Genomic DNA, 27,427 nt, shown 5'->3' with positions numbered 1-27,427 from the left:
ATCAGTATACTGAGAGAAAAGTTTTGAAGAAGAGTTGTCGAGGCGGAAGAAAAATGGGGGGGGGGGGGGAATCTTCAGAAAAAGAAATCTAGATCTCAGTTCGCAAGGTTGAAAGAAGACAACCTCGACGCAATACTTGCCGATGCTGAAGCAAGGGGCACGAAAATCAAAACTAAGCGGGCGATGAAAAAAATTCCAGGTAACAGAGTTTATTGCCATCCATTAGTTTTGAACATTGTTGAAAATTTGTTGTCAATATTTGTTAAATTAGTTTTAAATGGTGGGCCAAGGTTTCACGCCAAATTTATCTGCCGATCAATTCGAAGCTTCAACATCCCTTTTCCCCCACGGGCTACCTGGACTGTCGTCCATGCCCGGACGGGAATGGGGAATTTGAACCTTGCCCGAGTTGGGTAAGGAATTAATTGGGGCATTTGAACGCAATTTTGGCTGGGAGGGGATGTGAACTACCCAACATTCTAAAAGTTCAAATGCCCGGGGGGGCATGTTGCAACTTCGAATCGATCGATGCCTTATTTTAAATAATTCATAATGCTTCTGCATCCTGTGGAAAATGTGTTACTAACAACTTGAACAATCATCTCATTATCCATTAAAACCCTAACATTAGTATGCAAGCTCTCCATACTGTACTCTATACATCTCCTAAAGAGGATTTGTGGAACAGTCGTGAGCATCGTGAGTTCACGTGCCTGATAGTTCCTTTTATCCTCATGACCTTGCTGTTTGATTCTGGGGTGATTCTGTCGGGAGAAATGAAGTGCTTATCGCTTTAATTATAAGAGATTGAAAGGGTTAAGAGTCAAATTTAGAGACTGTCTACGCTCGTTCAGCATGACAGAGTTGGCCGGAGTGGGCAGAGGCCTCTGCAACATGAATTAAGTGCAGAAACCCATAGACTACCTAGGTCTTCCGTCCAAACTGTCTCATATGTCCGAATTGAACCGTTTATTGAATTTTTCTCCGTACTCCCGGGCCAGTTGTTTAAACGCCCGTACTACATTGTCGCTTTCAGGACCCATCTCTTCCAATGAAGTGCTGTGGGGTACAGAAAAAAAAAAAAAAGTTATAAGTTATTTCCCTGACAAGTTGCCGGGGCACTGACACAAACTAAGGGCCAAATTCGTGGAAACAAGTTCGACAACAACATTAAAAACCAAAACGAAATGAGTGCGTTGTGTCTGATCTCTTAACATCTAATAATCGCTTTTCCGTTTTTCAAGGACGCTATCACAGGACATCACAAAAAATTCAATAAAAAAACCGTAATTATTCGTAAAAATAATTGATAACCAAGCTTTTAGAACAGGCATAACTACTTTGGTGGAGGGAAGTGCAAGGGACGTGACTCGCGCGAAGGAATAACCACAAGTGGCGCAAGGAGAAAAAGGCGAGTGGAGAAGTCTTTTTTTGGAGCTTTACCACACACGCAAGACTCCCACCTCGCTTTCGCTTCGCTTTAGTCTCTCGCCTGAAAATTCAAAAACGGCCGAACCTGTTTCGGCTTTGATAAGGCAGCTCGAGCACAGTGATCGTGTGACAACTCTGACTTCATAATTCATTAATATATTATTTCATGTGCAATTACTGAATAAACAAAAAGCAACAATGGCACCAGTATGATAAGCATTTCGACTAAAAGTAGTTGTGTGCTGTGAATGAATGCGAAAAGTGTTTTTTTTTAAGGCTGAAAAGTAGTCTGCCAGCGCACTTTATAACTTTCATTTTTCTCAATCGCTGTTTATAAACATGGCTTACCTGATTGATTTAATGGTCAGATAAAAATCCTTCAGAGCAGTGAAAACCTCGCCAGATTTGATACTAAAACGAGAAAAGTCAATATTGATAAGAACTTTCAGCAGAAAGCTTAGCGCTTTTACGGAAAACGGAGGCTAAATATAACAGAACATACTTTTTTCGTTACATTTTCAGTTCTATTAGGGAAATACAACAAATTAATTAATTAAGAATGAGATATAAGTAATAATCTACCTTGTCGAGACTGGGTATTAAACTTTGTCTTTTTTACTAGACTGAGTCATTCTCTTTGAAACGATTTTAACGTTGATCCGCATGCATTATTGCAATTAAGGACTACATGCAAGCCATTGGGAACACTTTTTGTCATTCCAATAATACTAACCCATTGTCTCTCTCAATAACTTTAGAGGATCCATGTTTGAAAAAGTCCAATGCATACGCATTCAAGCGTCGAGAACCCCTGACTGAAAGAGTAGGCACGACATTCACGTCTGTGTAGACATCTTGACGAACAATCTGGAAGAGAAAATTACCGCCGAACCTGGTGACTGCTTTGCCCACAAAATGCAAGCTTCGAATACCTCAGCCAATTGTTGTAGATAATTACGACCAGAAAAGAAAACTGTTCTTTCCTACAAAAACGTAAACAGCCATCAAGCCTACTGTTGCACCTACTCAACATGGCGTGGACCTATTTCGTTACAAATTCCCAGACACAAATAGTTATACTGACCCACATAGTAATGTTAACCAATTGTTTGTCACCTAAAGTTCATCGTAGAGCAATTTTCAATTTTGTCAAAAGAAATTCAGTAATGTGTTGGTTTTACTTAGCTTTGCTCTGTGATTGGTACAAAAAACTCGCGCCATTCCTTCAACCAATCAGATGTAATACTTAAAACAATTCGCGTCTTGGTCACTCGCGTTTTCCCGCGCTTCAAGCAGTTTGCTTGTTTTCACTTTGAGTTCTCATTGGCCCGTGACAGTGTAAACCTGTTTTCTGTTGCTCGTAGTGATAAATTTGGTTTAGGTTTTTCGGCACTCAGTTGAAAGCTGCGTTATGGATACACTTGTTGTTGTTATATTCACCTTGAGTAAATGTTCTATTGGTTCTTCCTCGTCGTCTTCTGACTCCTGGGTTTCAGCTGATGCAGATTTGGAAGAATGTAGCTGTTCGTCTGTATTTCCTGACAGTGCGGCGAAGGAAGAACAGGCCGAGTACGGAATAGAGGTGTTTGCGAGAATTTTCAATGCATGGTACTTGTCAAGGTCTTCTTCAGCAATGCTCACTTTTCCTGGAAATTCTGCAACAGTTATAGTTTACTGTGATTCATCAAATAAAACTTTTACTTGAAACGCCGGTGAAAGAGTGCAGATTCATTCACTATCCGATGCGACTGTTTCATCCATTTAAATAATAAAATACCTCTCACGCATTACAACAACTCACAACATGCATGGGATCTAAGTTGATTTTTATTGTTTTCTCCAAAAATGGTCAATAAAAGCTTTGTTGTCAGTTTAATTACCTATACCCGACAAGGGAAGTTTGATTTCCTCCCCGCTTTCCTTTTCAAGGTCCTTAGCAACTGTTGCGAGGTACTGGCTGAAAATATTTGTGACCTGACGATTGTAGTCGCTCAGAGCTTCAGCAAAATCCTTTGGAAGAGGCTCCAATATCACCTGCAATAGATATGGGCCACAAAAAAATATGATCACAAAACACTGAAACATTAGCTGCTGAGCCTTTTTTTTTTTTAATACCAACAGATCCAGAGTTAATTCCGTGATGTTACCGACAGAGACTTGTTAAATTACGAAATGGCCTATTTCAAGGCCAACTCATGAAGCTAAATCAGAAATAAGATGCGGTTCATTGGCACATTAATTAATTCTGACAAAAAATTGAAATGTGAACAAAGATGGACAATAGATTCAGAGACATTTCTATGTCTAAGATGCAAAGATTTCTCACAGCCCAGCTCCGTATTCAACATCTTTCTAAGTTTACCTAAACACACTGTGCTTCGGATAATTCTTGTTAATTCGCAGTATGTAGGGCACTTGTCAGGTTTAAACCTAATAAATGGCCTTATCGTTGAAAAATCTCGTGGTAGGCGTGAACTCAACGTTTTTTCTTTGTCCCACGCCTCTGACAAAACGCAGAACATCTTTCTCTCTTGCAGCACGTTTCAAGATGTACCCTAACTAAAGTTTGATATCACGAAAAGAAAAACGTCTTAGAGGACTAATGCAGACGTACTTTTGAAGCAGAGCACTTTGAAATTCTTCGCTTCAGAGAGGGGTGGACAAATCTTCTTCCAATCAAGTGGCTTATAACAAGCACCATCTTTCTCATTACATCCTGAGAAAATTCATCTGTTAGAGGGAGAAGAAAATACCATAAAATCTAATGCACGTTACAAGATTAGATCGTTACATCAAGATTGAGTTCTATACATTGTCAACAAGAACAGATCAGCTGTTTGCAATTAGTCTCTCAACTAGCCAAAGTAACCTCAAATCGGCTGATCGAGTAGATTGAATTTATAATTAACCGCTTTGCATTTGTCTTTCTCTTTTCAATCGATCTGTAAGCGAAACATTCTACGAGTATGAAAATCGCTAAGATTATGTTTTATCGGTTTAGAATGGCGTCCTTACCATTTGTCCCTGGCTCACAAAACTTGTGAAAGAGACCACGTCTTAGAAAACTGACCAGAATATAGTTGGAAGGTTCATGGTAGTGAAGATGGGCCGCTAATCCTGCCATCTCTTGCGGAGCTCCGTTTTCTACTTTTACAAGACCCTGGCAGGATAAGGACAAGAAAAAGTAGAGATTCAAGAAGCCCAGTCATCTGTTTATGCAAGGTCTCCTATATGACTTTGTCTGCTGTTGAATGACTGGTATCTTCGTCACATTGCACCTTTAAATTGCGTTTTGTTCAGTTCTTCTTTGTTTATGTAGTGACTCGTTGCAATAACTGTTTATCCCTGCTAAGAACTAACACAACATTGCATCCTGAGGAACGACCATTGCTTTCATGGCATGGGTAAATTTTCTATGAGAGTGTTGTATTAACTGTATTCAATACTCGGCGAAATGATTTAAAGTTCATTTTAGATACAGATAATGGTTCTAGAAAAAACCAGGAAAGATTTATTACTCGACGTTTCGGGGTCATCATGACTCCATTATCAAGAGACTAGTTTAAAAACATGCAAATAAGGAAAGGTACAAGAATAGCATAAATTAGACTGAACGGCAATTCAACGTCATCACGAAATGTAACGGCAAATTTGATTGCCTTGTTAATGAAATGTTGTATATTCGCATGCGTAAGCCAACACTGAACGTGCAAACGGATTCCATCCGCGCCAAGGTGTTTGTTTAAGCCGTTCAGTCTAATTTATGCTATTCTTGTACCTTTCCTTATTTGCATGTTTTTAAACTAGTCTCTTGATAATGGAGTCATGATGACCCCGAAACGTCGAGTAATAAATCTTTCCTGGTTTTTTCTATGCCTTTGCTTTAGCAAATCCCTGCTGATCAAGTGATAATGGTTCTGATGTCGGAAAAGTTACATACAGTTCCCATGAAAACGTTGCTTACACATATTATGTTTCACTGTACGTTACTTTAGGTACAATTATAATTAATATTTTGTACGCACAATTTCTACTCACCAATCTGGTAAGAAGTTCAACACTGAATAGGAAATGTTTCTTGATTTGGCTTTCCATCTCAGGGTGTTTTCGGCAGATGAAAGGGTGAGACAGCAGGGTCAGAGCCTGGGGACAACAGAGCCAACTTCAATACAAAAATCTTATTTTTCAACACTTGTAGTGAAAATTGGACAGGTGTGGAGTTTGTCATACCAATTAGTCATTTATTAGGGGACGTGGAAACTTTGGATTGGTCCTTGGTCCTGGGTTCAAGTCCTTCACCCTAGAGTCACCTTGCTCCTCACTGGATATGTTCCCGGTCGCCCCGAGTTCAACTTCTCGGCCGCTCTTTGTATATAGCCAACTGGTCTGCCTCCAGCCAGTTAGGCTTCTTAATCACTGCTCTTTATTTATTTGGTCTGTATATTTCCAGATGGTTTGAATCGACTATTTCTAAAGTTGTAATTTATTGAGACTTGCGAAATTCGTTCTGAGAACTATTATCATCATTCGATTTGGCCTATGAACAATAGTACATATGAAATAACCAAGGTCCACGGTTAAACAGACAGATATTTTCTATGCTACATTAAATTAAGAACTGTTACATTTGAGTACAACTCCTCAATGAAGAATCATTTTTACCCCTTGGGGAGGAAAGCGCAAATCAAGAATAACGACCATGTTGTAAAAAAGTTTAGAAAAATGGAGAAAATTAGGTTCTAAAAGGAGAAGTTTCCACGTAACTAAATTCATCTTAAAGTCGCACCAACCTTAGTTAACGCATCTTGTGGATCGTCTCCTTTTGATGTCATTAGGAGCAGGCGCAGTACCAGTGATACATTGATGGGAAAGTTTCCCACAAGGTTTGGAACGTTTGCGGTGATGAGGCGTTGGACTTTACGGTAAGGGAGTCCGAAAAACACAACATTTCCCACGGGATCAAAGCCTCTTCGACCCGCTCTTCCAGACATCTGAGGGAGATGCAGTAGCAACTACAATTTTCTCTCCACTTTGAATCAAAATAACGCCTTATTTATTTATTCATTTATTTTTTAACGAAAAATACAAACAACAGCTGTATACCGTTGAGTCGACCCATCCATCAATATTTAACCTGGAAACTTTTAAGTACCTTTGACAAGAAATATTTAGATAAGATCCATAATGTTCGTGATTAACTAGTTCTATGTTAGGCATGTCTCATTGCTAAAAAGCTAACTAGTCTGTAAAGTATCTAACGTCAAATACACCCACTCTCCTTTATTTGTGATAAGTGGACGCCTGGATAAGATGGATACCACTGTAGTACCACTGAATAATCTTTAATATTGTCCAAATACCTGTCTGTACTGTAGCGAGTTAAGGAATGGAGAGTCTCCAGCAAATACTACTGTCTTACAAGGCATATGAATACCAAGAGCCAGGGTTCCTGTTGCCGTGACAACCTAAATATGGACAGTAGATCCTTATTACGTCAACGTCAAGGTATCTTGCAAGTAAAAGGGAACGTCATCGCTTGAGTTTAGGGCCTCAAGTTTTTGTTTACTCATAAAACTCACACGATTGCTTTTATTTTAAATGGAGGAAATTCGACGAATTTGACTAGCAGATCTCCTCCTTATCGTTTGGGAACTTAGTTATAATACCTTTTTAAGTCAGTTTTTGTCCCATTAAAGAAAGCTTACCTGAAGATACCTCTCCCTAAAGAGCATTTCCACGACGCTTCGCATTTTGTTGTTTAATCCAGCATGATGGTAGCTGATTCCTCGTTTCAAGCCGCGTTTGAATGGATCTCTGCTGTGCATAAACCATATACGACTCATTATCTTGTTGAGTTCCTAATGATAGAATTAAAAGAAGTAAATAAATAAATAAATAGAATTACAAATAAAAGGTTAAAGAAAGATAAAAGCAATTAATTGCCAACATAAGTGTTCTCGATACCAGAACAGTTGAATAAACAGGAATAAGTCGTCTGAGAGGATAATTTATCTCGAGTTCAAAACATAACAAACCCAAGATGGCTGCTGCAGTTAGAAAAGAGTACCGAGGCCCGCGGTCTTCAGCGGCAAAACCACAAAAGGGCGGGGAAATGAGTGGTATTTAAACAAATCCTTCTTTAACAATAAGCTCCCTTTTGATACCAAACATACCTCATTTCCAATTCCGTGTGTAAAGCCGAGTGTACATTCAGGTAAAGGGTTATCCAGATTCTTTTCATTTTCATCTTCTCCTTCATTCATCAATCTATTCGGAAATTTAGACTGCTTCATCACAATGAAAACACCGGAGAAAAAAAACACAGTAATGTCTTTCAGACTAAAAATTGAGACTCAAACAAGATACCTTTTGCTGTTTTTCTTGTCAGCTTCCCCTTGACTCTTCTCTGCGTGCTTTTGAATGCGACTCATGATTTTGTTCAAATCCTACGGAACAAAAATCACTGATCAAATCTAGTTACTTCATGGCAACTGAATAATTATCCCCAAATAGAGGAAGGCCTCTCAAAGACTTAGGTGAAGTAAGCTTAATTTCGCTTCTCGCAGGAAGCTTTATGGAGCACATGTGGATTTAGTGTGGTAAATCCGAAACCAAGATAAACACAACAGCCAATCTGAGCGAAGGAAGATGTCAAAAAGAAACAGAGAGAACCCCCAAAAAGAGAAAAAACAAGCTCACAACCAGAAGTGAGTGAAAACGTAATGGAACAAGTGGCAATTGGTTTTACCTTTGCATCTGATTGGTTGAGAGAGAGGTCAACGTTTTCGGGACCAGTCGCACAGAGAAGTAAAGCAAACTAATGCAGTCTCCGGATTATGTTAATACTCAATTGAAAATTTCTCTCTAAGTGAACGTCTGTAATCGATGACAAACCCCCTTGGTTACCTCGTGAATAATTCCATGTTTATCGGCCAGCTCGGTCTCGTGGAGATCTCGTGGAGGTCTGTTCAACACTGAAAAGTCCGTCTCATCTTGCTCCTCTGTATGGCCACTGAATCCACAGAGGGAAAATTGGATTTTCAAGTGAAAATAAAAACTAAAAAAATGTATAGCTATGACATCAGGATGTAAATGCAAAGCCAAGATTTTAGACTGTTAGGTTTATGTTATGAAAGGCATTTCAACTGTAATCAAATAAAGCTAAAGTAATGGTTAGTGAATACTCCACCTTTTTCCTTTGCGCTTCTCAGCTGAATCTCTTCCCCTTTTAGCTCTCTTTTCAGCTTTAGCTTGCTTCTTTTCCAAACATTTTGCTCTTCTCAAGCCAGCTCGTGCTTTCAGATCTAATTCTCGTTCTTCAAGTTCAACAGTGAGATCTTCCGCCAGAACTTCGCACAGCTGACGATCAAAACTATTAAAGAAGACGTGAGTGTCCGGTAGAACTTAAATTTTTTTAGCGATTTATGGTACAACAAGTTTCATGGGTGGTGTAATTGGGGCAAGGGCTAGGGGGAGCGCTACTCCCCTCCTGAAAATTAGCATGGGTGGCCATTCGGTGTGGATTTTATCGATCGCACTCACAAAGACTGACAGCGGTTGAAAACATTAGTTCTCGTGTTGCAGTTTTAAATCAACACCATCGTGCTCAGCAAAATAACGTAAGATCGTCTATACAACTGCATATTTATGCATGGCACAAATTGATTGCAGACACACTAATCACTGTCACTGATTACTATCAGTGATCACTGTTTGCTTGTGCCAACAAAGTACATAGAGGATACTTTGGCATGTTTGAGGTGGACTATGCACTTAGCTTGAAATGCAATGAGCCCCACTCTGGGCATATCGAGAGATGTGAGGGACTTGGCCTCCTCCTTTCTTCAGCAATGTTTAGTTTTATGTCTTTTTTTTTTTGGTTATGAACCACCACAGGTTGACTGTTAACGAGTTGTTGCTACCGATTGAGGTTATACAATATTTCGGTCTTCCCCCTCCCTTCTTTTTCTTTTATTTTCATCGTCCCTCGCCCCTGGTATTTTTATAACTGCATGCAAGCAGAAATCATGTTCGTACCTGAAAACCAGGGCTGGCAACTTATTTTGAGCTCTCAGCTGATCAACGAGCTTTGTAAAATTATTCCGAATGAAATCTGTACCAGATGAAGGCATTTCCTGCTTGTTCCATTCCTCCTCGGTTGAGAACTGCTTTTGTATGCACTCGTTGTTTAACGACCGAATGACGGATTTCACCTAGAGGAAGACATATGACCCTAAAATTACAACCTTTTTGACACTAAGAAAGACTACAATCCAATCATCTTTCCACATATATTTTAGCATAAGCTCTTTCGTAACACTCTTTAGATTTTGTCACTTTGCTTGCGAAGCGATGTTTATACTAGGGTAAAAAAAAGGTTTAAAAACTCAAACAACGTCTACTTTGTTCAGAATATTCCATTTGAAAATCGGAAAAAATGCATGCTTGAAAATAGCTGTATATTATCTCATTTCAAGATTTTAATAAATTTCTGTCCCTGTCTGCCTCTCTCTCCCCCCCCCCCTCTCTATCGCTTTTTCTCTGTCTAATCGGTAGTAAAACTTGAAATCTAGTAAATGGCAGAGCAAAGCGATTCCTATGATCATAAGCGTTTGTTATTTTACGATTCGGAAATTCTAAATTAGATTCTTCAAATGCCTTTAAACTGGAAAAGAGCCTAGGGAACGTCGATAAAAGAAATGGCAGTCTTTATCTGAAACTGTCTGCCAATCCTAAGAAACAAACGCAGGCTGCATTTAAATGCATGGTCATACAGAAATCTTCATAATACTTCCTTACCTTTTCCACCTGCCCTTCATCCGCCCAGGACTTGAACTCTACCTTTACCTCACCCTCGTATCGCCGAACATGGTCCTTTTGGATAAACTCAGTTCTCAAAAAATATTTCTCTGGAACAAGTTTCTGCATGAAAAATTTAAATCAATGACACAATGAATAACCCTTTTGGAGTATCACTATAGTTTGGGTTAAAAGTTCATGGTGTAAAGAACACTTTTCAATGTTGTTTCTTTCATCGAGAGAGAATTTTGTTTCCCGGAGAAATACAATCTTCATCAGTGCCCAAAGGCAGGAATATAAAGCAAAGTTAGTGGCATTGGAGGTGGACAAATTGCAGTTTCATTCTTTTCCATAGCAATTGTTACTATTTTTAATGATACCTCTGCTATTTTATCAAGCTTGTTGTTAAAGGTGATCTTTTGATCACTTGACTGGATGAGAATACTGTCTTGAATGGTATTCATGTACCATCTGAAGTCAAATTACTCGTCCACATTGAATAAGGAAGTGGATGATTGGGCTCTTGGTACATGTTTAATGCTGTGCAGAATGAGATACAGCGTAGGTCCCTTTTTTCGAGAATGTGATTTACTTCCTTTTAAAAAAATTAATCATAATGACTGATACTAAGAGAGCCCTGATTGGTAAAAGAACCTATAGTTTATTGCACCGCTTAACCCAAAGAAAATAGAAAAAAATAGGATCATGTTTAGTGCGAAAAAGAATCTCTTGTTTTATGTTATTTGAAAAAGCAATGGAAAAAGGGTTGAAAGGGGTCGAAAAGTTTGTAAATCACTCGCCTCTAGCTCGTGATTTGAATACAAACTTTTCTCGTTTTCTCCAAACATCCTGCGTGGGTTATTTCGCCGGTAAAATCTATGGGAAGTGTGCGGTCTATTGCATAATTGAGTTATCTCCTGACCTGTAATGATTCCTTTTCAGGCCACTGCTGAACCATGACGTCAAACAGCTGCAGAGTTTCTTGTGGAGTGAGAACCATATCACCAGGCAAAGAATTTTCTCGCAGCTAGTTTTGGAAAAACGAGCAACTGGTTGATAAACCTACACAGATACCAACCTCGGGACAAATGGACGATCTGGTATTTGCCTAGTTTACTCATTTCGGTCATCTTTGATAATAACTCATATGGCGATAGACCCTTTAACTTCTTTCGATCACATTTAATCCATCTGCGACAATTCGTTTTTTGCTAGGAATCAACTTTGTGTTCGTCAAAATTTTTCCTCCGTTACGATACTATGTATTATTATCCAACTACACTCCATAGAATACAAATAACGCCATAGACGAGTACAAATATCACTCAATATTTGTACTCCAGAAATATCCTCGGAATTCGCCTGCAATAAAATAACAATTTGGCGCATTGAATAATAAATCTCTTATTAGACGTTTTGTAGTGTAGTATCGCTGAGTATTTTTACTCGTCGTTTGCATTTTGACGAGCCCGTAGGGCGAGTGAAAATATGGCACAACTCGTAAAAACACTTAGCGATACTATACAACAAAACGTCTACTAAGATACGATACGCGACACAGTCGAATTCCAAGGATGACGTCATTAGTCCCAGTCTCCATTTAACTTAACCTCGCGGCATATTGCTCGTATGAAGACTAACTATATTGTTGAATGTTCAAAATCACGAAAAAGGCTATAAATACTTCAATAAATCCACGCTTAAAAATATATAGTGTTCTTTCTGCCCTATCACGGAATGATGCTGTTGCTGTTATTTCCACACCTGTTTGAATCCGAGCTGTGCACATGGGTGAAGTCTGACAAACTCTTCCATGCCCTTGAGATCGTAAGTACCTTCATATTCTCCTGACTCACTTGAAAATCCACCATTACTGGGACTTGGAAGGTATATGCTCTTTTCTAGATCTGAGTACCTCTCAGGACAAGTAACTTGAGGAAATGTCAAATAATTTGAATATTACTAACGAACCTGTCATTTGTAAGAGTGGGTATTGTTTCCCGCTACTTTTTTAACAGGTGTAGTTTTTTTTATACCCTTCCCAGATTTTTTTTTCAGAAAAAGACTATAATCCACCCCTCTCGTGGGATCCAAATGATTTATGACCCTCCCCACCCTAAGCTTCAATTTCTTGTTTACATGAAATATTATGATTCTTCCCCCATTTGCACCAGCCCTCCCCCCTAGTAAATAGCAGTCCCGTAATAAGCAGCAAAAAAGAGGTTCTAAGTTTGCAAATATGGCCACCTGTCAGTCATAAATAATGACACCAGGTCTGAGAACAGGTGTGATCAGTGAGAAACCAGAAATTCTTAAAAAGGGAGAGCGAAAATGTGTTGACAGGTAATGGTCGGTTGTAGAAAAGAGAAGGTAATAACATTAACGTCCGTTTTCAGACAATAAACTTCTCATGAGCGATCCCAAATCAAATTTTGTATTGAGCCAAATCAATAAAAGTGGGCCTGTTGATAGAGACATTAACCTTAATTAGGAGTAAGAGCCGACCGATTGAAAATAACAAGAGATTTTCCTTAGAGCGTACATGGATATTGAAAAACAAAATCAAATGATGAAATATAATTTGTGATACGAGAAATTGCTATTTAATAAGAACCAAATTCTTCTAAGGATAAGTCCGAGTTCCCACTCAGTTCTGGCCGGATGTATCCACGATTTGACAATATACGTCAGCACAATTCATGCATGTGGTTCTGCTACAAAAAAAAAGTTCGGCGTCTGGCTTCAAACCAGGACGAATAAACAACTAAGCTGTTGCAATTTGAAATTGCCTCATTCAACTGACTAAGAGGCCGATTTTTTCAATTACTTAATTAATAATATTTGTTTAAGCTCATGAAAAGCCAACACATCTGAACTGGTTCTTTTTTTTTTTATCACTTTACCCAGCCTTATTTTATAAGACGTCCTGAGCTTGACACTTTCTCGCTTGTCTTGCTGTTCACGAAAGTCTTGGGCAGCTTGTAACCACCTGTAATAAAACAAAAATCAGGATTGTTTGCATGATTTGATTTAAAAACCAGTTAAGAGTGAATATGTCACATCTTGAACCTAACTTGGCACGCAGAGAAAATCCCACAGGACTCAGTAAACGCTTAATTGCACAATCATTTCTTACTGCATGAGATCATCTGGATTTCCAATGGTTGCTGAGAGTGCCAGGAAGGGACAACGAATAAGTAAAAGGAGATGCTCCCAAACTTCAGCACCAATCTCTTGACCAAGACAGTGAACCTGCAATTACAAGATAAAGGAGAAATTCTATTATGAAACAAGAAGCATACTCAACTCAAGATTTCAGTTTCATGCTAAAGATGACTAGATTTCACTGGCAATTAAGCACTGCGAAAAGAGTGAAAAGTTTTAAACCATCTAGGTTCGAAATGTTTAAAATGTCTTAAAATGTTGTGAAAACGACGACGTTTCACCGTTTGCTCGATGTCATTATGAAGAAAAGATAAAATACTAAGTGTGTATTAAAATATTGGAAGAATTCCTTGAAAGAATTCCATTGGAAGAATTCATTGAGCTAACCGCCTCCCGGTTAGCTCAATGGATAGAGCGCTGGACTGTTGTGCGGGAGGTCGAGGGTTCGAGCCCCGGCCGGACCAACACTTAGGGTCTTAAAATAATTAAGAAGAATTTGCTACCTTTCTATAACGCCAAGAAATGGTTAGATATTCTAGTCTTCTCGGTCAGGGACGAATAAATGGAGGTCCCGTCTCCTGCAGGGTTGGGGTAGGAGACGTTAATTTCCCACACACGAGATTACTGTGTGATGGATGTCCTCCCCTGGGGTGTGATGGGTGGGATATTGGGCGCACTTAGTTTGGAGCCTCGCTCTGTTGTGCGACCCTCACCCCACTCTGGTGAAAGTGATTAAACAAAGTATGAGTACTTTAGCGACGAAAAAAAATACTCAAAATGTTTGGGTTTCGCACTCTTATATTTTTCCGCTCGCCATTTTATGATTCACTTTTGAAAACAGCTTCGAGCAATCTCTTCACTTAACCTCGTCGAAGATCACGTATCTAACGTTCTTTGTCCAATCCTGTCGACGGGGCGAGAGAAAAAGTATCTCCAAACACTGAGGAACTGTAACAAGAATCTGTCGGGAAAAAGAGAAACAAATAATTCTGAGTTAGGACTTAAACGCAATCAAAGTGCCTCAGAAAAACATATATACCAAATTACTCAGCTTACCTGAGAGTTCAACGTATTGAATCGATAATCCCTGGTGAAAACACCATACACTGCTCTTCCCTCTGGAAGTTGTTTACGGTGAAAGCGAGCGTAAACTGTAGCAACAACTTGATTCACCAAGGCCTGAAAGAGCAATTAAAGCATCAACTGCAGATATTAACAAAAGAAAACTGATTAACATCAGACTTTTCTAGGACTTACTCCAGGTTAGGGACGTTTAGCCAAAATTTAATTCCACTGCTTTGACCTCCTTTCCCGAAGGGTCTAAATCAGCCCAGTAATAGCCGCAAGATACAGAGGAAGGAAAACTCCAACGTCCGAATTTTAGTTTAAAATACAATTTTTTATTCCTATACCATTCCTAAAATTTCGCCCATCGTGTAATATGAACTTATTTGCAAATTTATGATGGCCTAGGCTACCGGTGAGGACAATCTAATTAGACGAGGTCATCGAACCAGGCCGAATTCATTATGGAGGTCCTGAAAACTAACACAGGCTTAGCTGGTACCGTTACCTTCGTTGGGGACACATAGACCACAACACCATCGTTGTCTTGCCTCAACACTTTCTCCATGCAGTAGTATGAGGCGTAAGTCTTTCCTGACGAGGTGGGCGCCACTACTATTGCTGACTCGTTTTTATCCACGGCGTTAAGAAGTTCACGCTAAGGAGCATTTAGAACAAACGCATTGGCAGAATAAAGAGGGAGCTACATCATAAGGCTTATTCCAAATGGGTAAACTCTTTATCGTGGGGGAGGGGGGGGGCACTATTATGCACAGTGCTATGAGGGTTACCCGTATCTAGTTTGGAGGGGGATTTTTGAGCTCGGAACTGACGATCTTTTTCCTATCCCTGTCTTATGTTAGCGTTGGGTTCACCTATCTAAGTTTGAGGTAATCGAAGGGGGTGCTTGATCAGGAAAATATGGTTCCTGTATCTCGGAACAAGAACATCGATTTTTCAACTAATTAGTTTTTAATTGTCTTTTATGATAGGTTTTCATCCCCTTCTCTCTTCCGCCTCTGACTTCGCATAGTTCTATGTACATATTCGTGTACAATGAAATGTCAAAATACCTGCCATGTATCTGGAATAAAATGGTCCACCCTGGGGTCGGAGTCAGTTCTTTCGTACCTTTTCAGCAAATGGCCCATGTGCTCGAGTTGGAATCTTACGCTTGAGGTGTGAACACATAGCCCTTTAGTCTGAAATACGAAGTCGTATGCAAGCCAAAGCAACGTTAAGTTAAAAGACGAGTATAGGACGATACACCTTAGGCCCAAAGTTCCCCAGAGTCCCCCGCAAAGTGTTACAAATTAACTAAGAATACCTCATAGGAAGAGAGTTCATAAAAAATCTACTGCACCGCACTGTGATGCTGTAGATATCGAAACATTGATATTTATTCACCTACGCTTCCATTTTTTATGAAACGAAACTTTCTTGGAAGCAAATTTACGGTCTGAGACAAACGATGGCCTTTTGTATCATGTAGAAGTAGGTCTAGTGCGTTAAATAGTAGAAAACTGCACCTCAAGTCAAACACTTTCACGAATTTCTATCTTAAGTCAAGAAAATTCGCGAAACGGATGGCTCTTGATCATTTCATAGCTGTCACAATTAGATGAAAGTTTCTCCTGGCTAATAAGTAACAATAGTCTCTTTGGACGGAGCAGCAAATCAGAAAGGAGGAAAGCATACCACGTAATTAGTCTGGATCAGTCAGAATCAAGAATGGGAAAAATAGTATTCCTCCTTTCTCACTGACTGCTTTGCCTAAGAGAGACTATTTGTTAATATTAAAATATTGTAGAATGCACAGCGAATGGGGACAACAGGAGGAACCAAGTTCCCCAACCATTCATCTGACCTTGCTCTCACGTCCTTCAGCTCGATCGTAGAACATGGATGCGATATCACTAAATCCTAGCTTCTGCATAAATCCAGATAGTGTCTTTTTGTCCTCAACGGTGAGAAGGTCTTGGTAGCCATATGCTATTTTCTGAACACTTTCCATCAGAAGGACAGGATATTTCATGTCATTAGATTCAGGATCAAGAGTTCCTTAACAAAAATACGCCGTCATCATAAACTTTGAGAATTTCTGTAGTAATTCCAATTTTAAATGCAAGTCTCTTTTTTAAACTTGTTTAGTCATCCCTTAACTACGTGACATGTTTCGGAGAGGAATGGCAATCAATAATGAAAGAACTCTACTTGTCCCTCTTGTTTTTTACTTACTTGTATGTTGCCAGGCTGCCATGCAAGTCTTTGCTTTTTCCATCAGTGCATGAAGACGAAGGTGTGGATATTTGCAATCTGCGAGGTACTTATCCACCGACTGAAGAACAGTGTCGTGGTTCTCTTTCTTCAGATTCCTAACAATCTCTTTTTGAAAATGTTGCCACTTTTTTTCATCTTTCTCTTTCAACTGCCCTGTGGAAATTCAAAGCAACTTATAGCAGAGTACTCGAAATTTCTCGTCTTTTGTTTCGGAACAGCTTCGAAACAATGGAAGAGGACGGAGAGCTTCACCAGAATCTTTGCTATTCTGAGAAAAGTTTTCGTTTACGTCATTTTCGAGTGAGGAGGAGGCCCCAACGTAGAATAAAAAATTCTTTTTACGAACATTAACCTCTACTTAGGAACATAGCTTCGGTGAGTTAAAGACAAACCTTCAATCCTTCGTTCATTTTCTTCAATGATCTGTTTCTTCCTTTTCCCCTAAAAAATATATCTTATTAGCATTCTGTTTATCTACCACATGTTGGGAGAAAAGTGTAGTAGATTAGCATTGGCCACCCGCGGGCCGAGAAAAAATTGTGCATCATTCATCAGAAAAGTGCAACAAAAGATTGTTGTTGTTGTTGTTGTTGTTGTTGTTTTTGTTGTTGTTGTCATTAGCAGTGGACTCATTCTAACGTACCATCTTTAAATCCTTGTTTTTTCCTTTTTTTTTCCTTGATCCATCTTCGGTGACGGTAATAATTTTTGCATTATCGACACCACCAACGAGTGAGTTGCCATAAAGTCTATGATAGCGAACATGCTTCATCTTTTCTTTATAATACCGTTTTCTCTCTCTTGGATCGGTCGGAGGCTTGTCTGAGTAAAGTAGGGTGTAGAGGCATTTAGCTATAGGTTTATTAACCAATCTATTCATGAAACTATAATCATGATAGATTCCATGTTTTACCTTTAAACTGTTGTTTCGTCCTTTCAAAATCATCGGTAAGTGGCTTAAGAGCATGCCAGTGGTAGCGTTCGTCAAATTCCTTTCCGCTGTTGAATATTTCATTTACAGCTTCATCTCTAAGATAAGAAAAATAAACAAACCACCATGTAGAGAGTATTTTTCGTTACATTACAGCAAATATGCTATTTTGAAAGATCTTAACGTCGCTGCACATTTTACCCAGCCATAGCGTTAATTCTTGATCTGATATCCCCAGCATACTCATTTACAAGAACACTGTCCACTTCAAGGAGCTTCCTGAGCTGTAAGCAAGCATCATGGTCTGAATTGCCCTCTGAAACAAACAAGGTTGAGATTTAACGGCTAACATGGCTGCCGATCGAGGTAGTTTCTAATAAACCAAGCAAAGATTTAATTAACGAATTCCAATACCCGTCCTTCAGCCGAATGAATTCATGATAAGCTCAATTATTTTCAACCGCTTTTCACTTGCTATACTGTGAGCTTTCCTGTTGCCTAAAAATTATGTTAACAGCCGAATAAACTCATGATGAGCTTAATTATATTCCTCCATTCTTATTTTTTACAATTAGTTTCCTGTTGCCGAAAAAGTATATCAACAAAATAAATTGGCAAAGATTTTAGCAATGTCGTCTAAAGGTAACTGAATTAAAAAAAATAAAAAAACATTTGTATGTGGTTGCAGTGCTGCCGTGGCATATTTTGACAGATTGTCACTAACCTTCTACGTGGTGAAGGCCAGTAGCAATCCCGTCAAACATAGGGAAAAACTGAGATTCGAGCAAATTTGAATGACGTGATCCATTTGCAAGCGAAACAACTTTCCTCCACGCACACTCTGCTTCTCCTATCACATCCTCGGGCAGACCTAGTTCTAAAACATTTGGGGAAATATTAACAAAACAAAGAAAAATTCATACATATGCAAAGACCGAAAATTTTGCAAAACACTTAGTAAATACACTGTTATATCCTGCAGGGATTCTCTAATAAATTCTTGAGTGGAGTTAACTGTTTAGCCACACCCCTTGACTCCAAGATAGCTTTGTCACCTGGTATTAACTGGAGGCTTAACCAGACGTAACAAAGTGTTTGTCTTCTTTGAAATAGGAGTTTAAATTAGTCCGTAATACATGGCTTTTAACGCAGTTAAAAGGTGCAAACGATTCCTCCTTTTATAAACCATCTGAAACAGTAAACAGGTGGTGCCAGACATTGAACGAGCAAGAAGTACTTTGAATTGGCAGTTACTTATTTTAATTAATTTTCAGATATACAGATCATATATATACAACTAACAATAAAGCAAAAAAGAAAAAAATAAACAGAATGAAAACAAATACATAAAAAGGGAAAAGAAATAAAAAGATTCAGGGTTTCCATAAGCCCTTTTTTTTACTTTTCTTAGTCTAAATAGTTGAGTAAACGTTTTCTACAAACCGTCGGATTCTTTGGACCTTTGTTTCGCAAGACGAAAGGAGAGAACATGAACCAAGCGTCCGTCCACTAAGTCTGCTACTGAGGACATATCCAATGGAATTTCCACACTCTCGTCTCGGTGTGCGTCTTCCAAAGCGAGTTGCATCAGCTTTAAAATCTGCCATAAACCTGTGTGAATCTGAGGCGTATCATAGGAACGAATTGCTTTTAAGAATTCTCACACATTATGCCCACCCTAAAAGCCCCAGGACCGTTTCTCGAAGGTTCTGGTAACTTGACAGGCCCGTAAAGCTGTTTTGCTTTCTTTCAAGATGAGGTGTTTAACCGTTTGGAAAATTGACAATGAAACTATCAGCTGAAGCAAGAAAGTGGACTGGCCAGGTAACCAGAGCCTAGATAGTTCTCTATTCTTTAGAGTCTGTTTGTTTTTTAGAATATAGCATCTGACCCGTTACGTTACCAGCAGGGGCCCGTTACTCGTAGGGCCCGGTAACTTAACGGGCCCGTAAAGCTGTTCTGTTTTCATTCATGAAGGGGGTTTCAAAAGTTGCAATAAAAATAGCAGGCGAAAGGAATTTACTTTGTGGGGTTTCCTTCTTTGAGTCTTTCGGAGTAAACCGTTTTGAAAGCCCTTCGCCCAAGGTTCAGTTCTGGTGTACTTTACATTCTTTATAGCGGAAAGAATAAGTTGGTAGAGGGTTTCTTGGATTTATATTAATACTGTAGGGTGAAATAACTTCCTCAATATATTTTGCAAAATTCAATGTCTATTCTGGTCAGTCATGGACGAATTTCTGATATAACAAGGGCTAGAACTGCTTATTCAAACTGTTAGACCAGTTTAAAAGTACGCAACGACTAACAATTCGTACTTGTAAAAGGTAAATTTTTACTAACCTCGTCGAAGGGGAAAACTTTGCCATCATTCTCCTCGCAGAATTCATTTAGCAAGGTGCTTTTTATACTATGTGCTCTGTATTTCAAGGGAAGTTTCCTTAGGAGTGCAACATGAAGGAGGAAAAGTTTTACTCTGTCTTGGGCAATCTTTACAGTTTCCTGTATGTTAGTGTAAATAGAAAAACACTTCACCAACTCGGTTACTCTTTCCACATTACTTGGAAATTTTTTACGTTTTTAGTGAGAAGAAGGGTACCAACCTCACAAGTGTTGTCGTCGTTAAGGAGTTTACGGAGGACTTGCGCACAAGTAAGGACTGTGGCAAGCTCTCGGCAGCCGCCTTGTGGTGGAGATTGAAGAGCGGCCCTAATTTCTGATTTAACATCAATCTGTAATGCACCAATCAATCGAAATGTTTCACAGAACAGATCACATCGGGCCAAACTTCAAATAAAGTTCTCTTTACAATCACACATACCTGACTCTCTTGAAACGATACCGGACAACTGAGATTTTCCTGAGTGAACTGACGATTGCAATGTGTCATCAAAATTTGCCATGTTTCAAACAATGGCCCTCCTAGCTGAAAACAAAAACATATGCACCTGAGGGTGATTTTCAGTTCGGTGACATTCATGCGTTTTTATGAATTTATAATAGTAATCAGTAAATAGTAATCATAGCTTAATGTCTTTATGTGGGGCATGGTTACCCATATTGCCCGAGCCAGAGGCTCATGAATGAAACGCAAGACAACAACCCACCCATCCCACTCCAGGGGAGGACATCCATCACACAGTAATCTCGTGCGTGGGAAATGAACGTCTCTTACCCCTAGCCCTGCAGGAGACGGGACCTCCATTTATTCGTCCCTATCCGAGAAGACTAGAATATCTAAACCATTTCTTGATGCTATAGAAAGGCAGCATATTCTTCTCAATTATTTTAAAACCTTGAGTGTTGGTCCGGCCGGGGCTCGAACCCTCGACTTCCCGCACATCAGTCCAGCGCTCTATCCATTGAGCTAACCGGGAGGCGGTTTATTTAACGTAGGCGAATTTAACGTAGGCGAATTTAACGTAGGCGAATTTAACGCAGCCGAATTTAACGTAGGCGAATTTGACGTAGGCGAATTTAACGTAGGCGAATTTAACGTAGGCGAATTTAACTAGGCGAATTTAACGTAGGCGAATTTAACGTAGGCGAATTTAACGTTGTGACATATTTCAAACCATGAAATTTACTCATCTTTCAGCTTCCTTGTAGAATTATAATCTTATATTTCTATTTTTTTTTTAAGAACCGGGGGCAGAAGAAGGACTTCAGCGACATTTTATTCCAGTTTTTCTCCAGATATGGCTGATGATACTCACGTAATAATTTATAGAAAGAATGTGTGGACAATTACCTGCATGACGTATGGCCTATGTATTGACGTAGACTCGACGAAGTATCCCATAACTTTTGTCGCAGTCATCTCAATGCCTGACATGAAAACACAATTCAATCTTTGTCCAAGAGAATGTAACAGAAGGCAGCGGAAGAAATACTCTACTGCCACGTCCAGCTTTTTGGTCTCTCTGGTCTCTTTCCACGGAATGTTTTCTGCGTCAGTTAGCATCAGAAATGCGGGCGTAGTGTTATCAATGTAGTTTAACCAGCCCTCTTGCCAAAAATTTGCTATTGATGTGACAACAGTGAAGCGTGTATTGTTTTGAATATGAAGAATTAGAGCTTGTCGTGCCAGCAACATGGATGGTCGACTTCTCCAAATGATCTCCAAATCTTGGAAAAAGATAATACGGAAAACACCACCTAGGTGTGCAAGAAACGGGTGGTTAGGTGATTTCAATACAAATTAGTAGAGAGAGCCTGAGAACGATTGTATTACTGGATTAGTAATTTTACAGGTATCTCGAAACGAACTCAAATAAAATCAACTTTTTGCGGTGGTCCTTCACAGTATGTGTGACAAATAACAGAAGAGAAACCTGCATTGCAGCTTCACTTTATGCTTTTTAGTCTCTTTCCCATGGCTGCTGAATTTAGATAACGTTCATGCATCCAAATATCCCTGGTGCATGTCATACTTCCGATAGTATACTTGGAGACATTGTCATTGGCTCACTTTTACCATTTCAGAGACCTTTTACACTCATCCAATTACAACCTGGGTACCATCTCTCTTTATGTCGCGTTGACGAGTGGTTAACATTTCGTTGATGTTTATCTATTATGCTATTCATAATTAAATTCCGTGTTGTTGTGGGTCTGTTTGGTAATAGATCACAGATGAAATCAAAATGTGGTTATAACAAAAAAGTGGCACTTAAGGCGCAGCTTGATGAGTCTCTGATGTTCTTACCACATTATGACGTCTCCTGTGATCGTTAACTATACAGACCAATGGTAAAGTAGCATCTATTTGTTTTATACGAGAAAACAGCAAAATGTTGTTGATGGTGACGTCATCTACGTGTCTGTTATTTACTAGATAATAATTGAGGACCAATCAAAATTCGTCTTGGATTCAGCTTATCATTCAACCTCGTTCCCAGGACCTTTTGCGCTAAATTTTTCCCACCCCCAAGTAAGGAAAAAGGCCCTAAGGACGAGGTTGCTTAACGTACCGTGGCTCAAGTTGTAACTGTTTTTATTAATGTACTATTAATCTGCGCTGACCTTTATCGGTAAAGTACTGAAGAAAGCGTTCCAGGAGATAGGTGAGATGGAGAAACTGTCCGCCATGTTGCCAGTCTAAACTATTCTCGCAAAGAAGCTCCAACAGCAAAGAGTCCCCATCAATAAGAAAAATCTCTGCATCAACAAAATCTGTCAGGATGTTGATGTATCTGTTAAGTGAGGAAAATATAAAAAAAGAACAACTGTGATTCAGACTTTCGTTTCCGGAAAAATGACGTTCATATTTTTTGACGAACAAAATATCTTATCTCTTTGACTCCTTGCCCTCGCTTCACATAGAAGTGGCAAATTATCAATCTTAATATGACAGAGCACATGATCTATACACGTAAATTTAAGGTTCCTCGTCTCAAGCACCAAATACGTTTTGAAAAAATCTTTCATTTCTACCTCATTATAATAATGTCGAATATGTTCAAGGAAAGTCACTGATTCGGTCAAGTATCACTCGCAAGCTGTGACGCCTAGGTTAGAGTTAATCAACAAAAATTGTTGAGACAAAAATTAAGGAACTACCTGTCCCATACTTACTGTGGCCTAACTCTGTGACCGTAAAAATAATTACTGACAAGGTCAATAATCCTGTTCACGTTAACTCGCGGTTTGGGATCATTTTGATCTTTGTTGTTTTCTTCCGCCGTTGGCTGTTCTAGGGCTGCAAATATACCAATAAAAATCTATTCAGTGACCTTTCCTATATTGACTAAATTCATCAAAGATGTTGCAGAGCCTGTATTGTTAGCGGGAGTAGCTGAATAGCTGGAGGGGAAGGGGGCTGTCGGTGACTCCACTCCCCTCGGTGAGTTTTTTTTAGTATGAAAGTCTTAAATGTCACTTTTATTAGAAAACGGTATGAGTGCCCGCAGAACAATCAGACAGGTACCCTGGATGTGATACGGTGTGATTCTCTTTCCACTTTGAAAAATGTTAGCTACGTATGCCTCTAATGCTGAAACTCGTTAATATTCTCCGCTTATTTTGTACCTAGTCCTATAATGTGTAAGAAGCAATTCTGCCAGTCTAGGGCCATAGAGAGTTATATGGCGTTACGGCTCAATTTAAAAAAACTCAGGCAAGCCCCACATTTTAGTTCTGCATTTTTGTCTCTGATTTTTATGGCCCTTGGGACCCAGTTTAATAACGAGGTAGCACTAACTCTCATTTAATAATGAAGCTTCTTCATTTTTCAGTTCCTCGTCCTCTTCATCACTCTCTTCGTCTTCACCTTCGAGTTGAATCTCGGCGTCTTCTCGATCCGCTATCAAAAGAAGAAGAAAAAGTAATAACTGTTCGAGTCATTGAGTACCTATTGCTGTTTCCATTGGAATTAAACCACCCTAATCTCGGCTACACCACGGATTGGAAATTCTCGGAAAAACTGCGGGCTCTTTCCAAATACTTCACGATGTCGGATCGTGTATCATCATATTTCAAAATGGCCGCCTTCTTCGAACTGCAAATATTTCTATTTGGTACAATTTACGGATTTACTTCACTCCTAATGATACAGACTTAAAATATTATCTGTGTTTTGTGACTGAAAAAATAATAATTTTGATAACGGTTTTCAGGGGTATGAACGGTACCAGACTCTACAACCAATAATTTTTACAAATTTTTCAGCACTTTGACCTAAATTAAGTTTTCTTACAAAGTTCCTCACCATCGTCGTCTTCATCTTCGCTATTTTCTGAGTCAAGTATGGAAAAATCAGAGTCAGAATCAGAGGTGAGATAGCGTTCGTTACCTCCTTCGGCCATTCTGAAAAGGAAAGCTGAGAATCGGTTAATTAATTTCTCTGGAACTCTAAAACATATTGCACGATAGAACATTTAATTTATGAATCGTGCTCATTTAACGTTACGTAATCTTCTTCGTCGTATTGTAGGTTTTGGTTATTGCGTAACGTCTTAGGATAATTTGAAGGTTTGTTTTCGTTTCGTCTACAAAATAATTGTAAATTGTTTTTTTGTTTTTAGTGTAAGTCGTTCAGGTTTCTTCGAAGTCATGGTCGAATTTATTCGAGGTCGTTCAAGACTAGTTCGTTCGAGATCGGTCATTTTGTGCTGAACTGAAATTTGTTATTCGCACTTAGGTCGAGTTAATAATAAAAATGTTCAACTAGTGAACACATCTCTTGATCATTCGTTGATTAGTCTTTAGAGGCCTAGAAAGGAAGACTTAACCCTCAAACTCTCCAAGATCTGACTACTGTTAATTCTCCCCTCTAGCTGCTACACATTTCCTTGTAAAATAGTAACGAGAATTTGATGTTCAATCAAGGTAACACCTACCACCTGATAAGTTTGAGTATTCTCACTACCTGTTTACTGATAATGTATAGGGAGAAGTTACAGTTAATCACTGCTGGGAGTCAAACAGGTAATTGGTCATAGAGAGCTTTTCGGAGGGTCCCAATAAAAAAGATGGGGGGGGAGGTCACGTTGACGGTTGACGGTTAAAGTAAGCCCTTTTGACTGTTGACGGTTAAATTTAGGTCATTTGGCGGTTGACGGTTAATGTTTTGGAACTTCGTTCTTAAAAGTGAACTAATTGGCTGTAATTTTTCATAATTACGCGTTTGTAAAGAACTGTTAATTCATAATTAACAATTATTCGCTGAAGGCGAGGTGAATAATCGAGGGGATTATTCGACAATATTTACCGAACCTGAGGCGAATAATTGTTTTAGTGTAATTTCAGAGCTGAACAACAGAGAAATTTCTAAAATCATAACATTTTAGTAACATTTATTAACAGTTTATTTTAACATTTTATATAAACCGCGTGGAGCGGTTTATATAGCGTCATATAAGGAACCGCTCGACCAATCAGATTGCTGGAAAGTCTTTGCTCAGCTCTGAACTTATACTAACACATTTTATAAATAAATAACTAACGTTTTACGACACCGGAAGTGTTTCCACACCGGAAGTCAGTTCTGTCGCTAAACAGTTTTACTCGCGATTAGAAGTGAAAGGAGTTACTTAAATATATTTTTTGCGACATATCAAAACTTATTCCTAAACAAAGGAACTTGACCCAAATTAAAGTAATCGTTTGGTTCTTAATCAAGGATATCTGAGGCATTTGACGGCTAACATTGGCTTGCTTATTTGACGACTGGCGGTAAAAATATTGCGTTCTTGACGGTTGACGGATAATATTTTGGCCATTTGACGGTTGACAGTTAACCCCATTGCGACCCTCTTTGAAGATCGAGTGTCGTAGAAACAAAAATAAAGTTATAACGACGGCCATTTAAAAGAAAGGAAAATACCTCCAAGAGACAAGGAGAGCTCAAAGTAACAAAATAATGAATGGACTGGAGACAGAGCGAAGAAAGGCGAAACAAATGTTTTCGATATAATTGGAAATTACTATAAATAGACAGATGACACTGGATGCAGACACCAGACCAAACTAACGATACTTCTTTCGAACGAACGAATGACACGAAACATCTCTTTTGAAATGTGTAGCCAGTATACTTGGCAAGGCGAGGGCTATCTTTAAAATAGAGAACGGGAAGAATAGGGAATAGAGATTGGGGAATGGGGAATGAGAAATCTTTAAAATGTGGAATCTTTAAAAGCGAGAATCCTTAAAACGGGAAATCTCTAAAATGCAAGGGCGATTTGAAAAGAGAAATGAATAAATAAACATATTCGCCTGTTGCCACCCAAAGCGTTTGCCACGAAAAACACGATAGGGCACCAGGTACACTCGTGATTTTCTATGGAACAAGCAAATGCAATTTGGACAATCTCATATTTAAAACTCAAGTCACGACGAACGTGAACTAGCGGCATGTAATTTACCCGTGAATTTGTGTAGACCAAATAAAAAGCAGTGTAGACGATAATTTATTCCAATTTTTCAAAGCGATATGGATTTCAGTTTATTTTCATTTTCCACTGGTGTCCTTGTAAATATTCAATTACGTAGTTGACTTTCAACCTATATTTTTCTTAAAAGAAGTCTAATATGATGTGCTAAAGAATTCGTATTTTGATGCTTCGCCGTAAATTTTTCTCCGACTGAAAATACCCGCCAATCTCTACATCCTTAAACGAGCATAGAGCGGTTCACAACATCTGCCGGAAGCAGGTGTATGTGAGAACTGATTTCTCTTTCCATTTCGACATTGGGAGCAGTTTTTATCGCGTTGCCAGTAATTTTTATCCAAAATCAGAAAGAAGAAAGGTTTCGAATTACTTCACAACAATTTCTCGGTTCTGGCCTTACATTATTATAATAAACAGACGAAAGCAAGAAACAGTGCCGTAGATTCATTTGATAACATAGTCGAAACTTGTTTTCTTTGTCTGAGATGGTGGTTGACGTACGCGTGTTGTTTACCGCCGACATGCTGAAAGACCTCTATGAGACCAAGCTAGACCAAAGGGTTTGTACAGGCTAATCTTTTTTTTTTACCATGTAGTAAGCTTTTGTTATAAAGTAAAAAAGATAGCCCTATTACAAATGGAACACGAGTCTTATAAATCATTGCAGAGCTTACCTTGAAAAACGTTTCGTCGACGACGGAGTGTGCAATATTGGATTTGGATTCGTGAACAGTTAAGTTTGGGGGTTTTTCTTTGTGAAATGCTCCTTTCCTTGTAGAAATGACAAGACCGAAGATACTAAAAAGATTTCTTTACAAAGCGACGTAACACGTTTGGTGTTTGTCAGGAGAATAGGTCAAATGCG

General features: G+C 39.0%; 1 protein-coding gene across 4 annotated transcripts; it reads right to left on the bottom strand.

Moving 5' to 3' along the window:
• Positions 1–184: 184 nt before the first annotated feature.
• On the bottom strand, positions 185–27,427 carry LOC111340471 (putative ATP-dependent RNA helicase DDX60). Of its 4 annotated transcripts, none has more exons than XM_088742354.1 (42): positions 27,237–27,427; positions 24,366–24,488; positions 23,871–23,972; positions 23,246–23,369; positions 22,694–22,863; positions 21,420–21,826; positions 20,490–20,594; positions 20,272–20,400; positions 20,012–20,170; positions 19,115–19,292; positions 18,396–18,548; positions 17,873–17,987; positions 17,654–17,769; positions 17,384–17,562; positions 17,133–17,181; positions 16,699–16,893; positions 16,328–16,521; positions 15,534–15,662; positions 14,969–15,118; positions 14,452–14,574; positions 14,261–14,356; positions 13,367–13,482; positions 13,134–13,219; positions 11,995–12,161; positions 11,153–11,257; positions 10,231–10,353; positions 9,469–9,644; positions 8,621–8,803; positions 8,338–8,443; positions 7,798–7,877; positions 7,605–7,698; positions 7,137–7,289; positions 6,792–6,896; positions 6,222–6,422; positions 5,470–5,574; positions 4,447–4,591; positions 4,046–4,161; positions 3,312–3,465; positions 2,872–3,086; positions 2,165–2,298; positions 1,780–1,842; positions 185–1,059 (listed from the first exon to the last, which is right to left on the bottom strand). In XM_088742354.1, the coding sequence occupies exons 2-42, from the start codon at positions 24,472–24,474 to the stop codon at positions 948–950; spliced, it is 5,721 nt and encodes a 1,906-aa protein (XP_088598480.1). In that variant the 5' UTR covers positions 24,475–24,488; positions 27,237–27,427; the 3' UTR covers positions 185–947. The 4 variants fall into 4 exon arrangements, with proteins under 4 accessions (XP_088598480.1, XP_088598483.1, XP_088598479.1 ...); XM_088742357.1 differs by having other exon boundaries at positions 24,378–24,488; XM_088742353.1 differs by having other exon boundaries at positions 24,366–24,475.

This window comes from Stylophora pistillata, chromosome 13 (assembly GCF_964205215.1).
Source record: "Stylophora pistillata chromosome 13, jaStyPist1.2, whole genome shotgun sequence".
Taxonomy (NCBI): domain Eukaryota; kingdom Metazoa; phylum Cnidaria; class Anthozoa; order Scleractinia; family Pocilloporidae; genus Stylophora; species Stylophora pistillata.
Note: the sequence above shows the minus strand (reverse complement) of the source record. Positions and strands in the feature narration are given on the sequence as shown.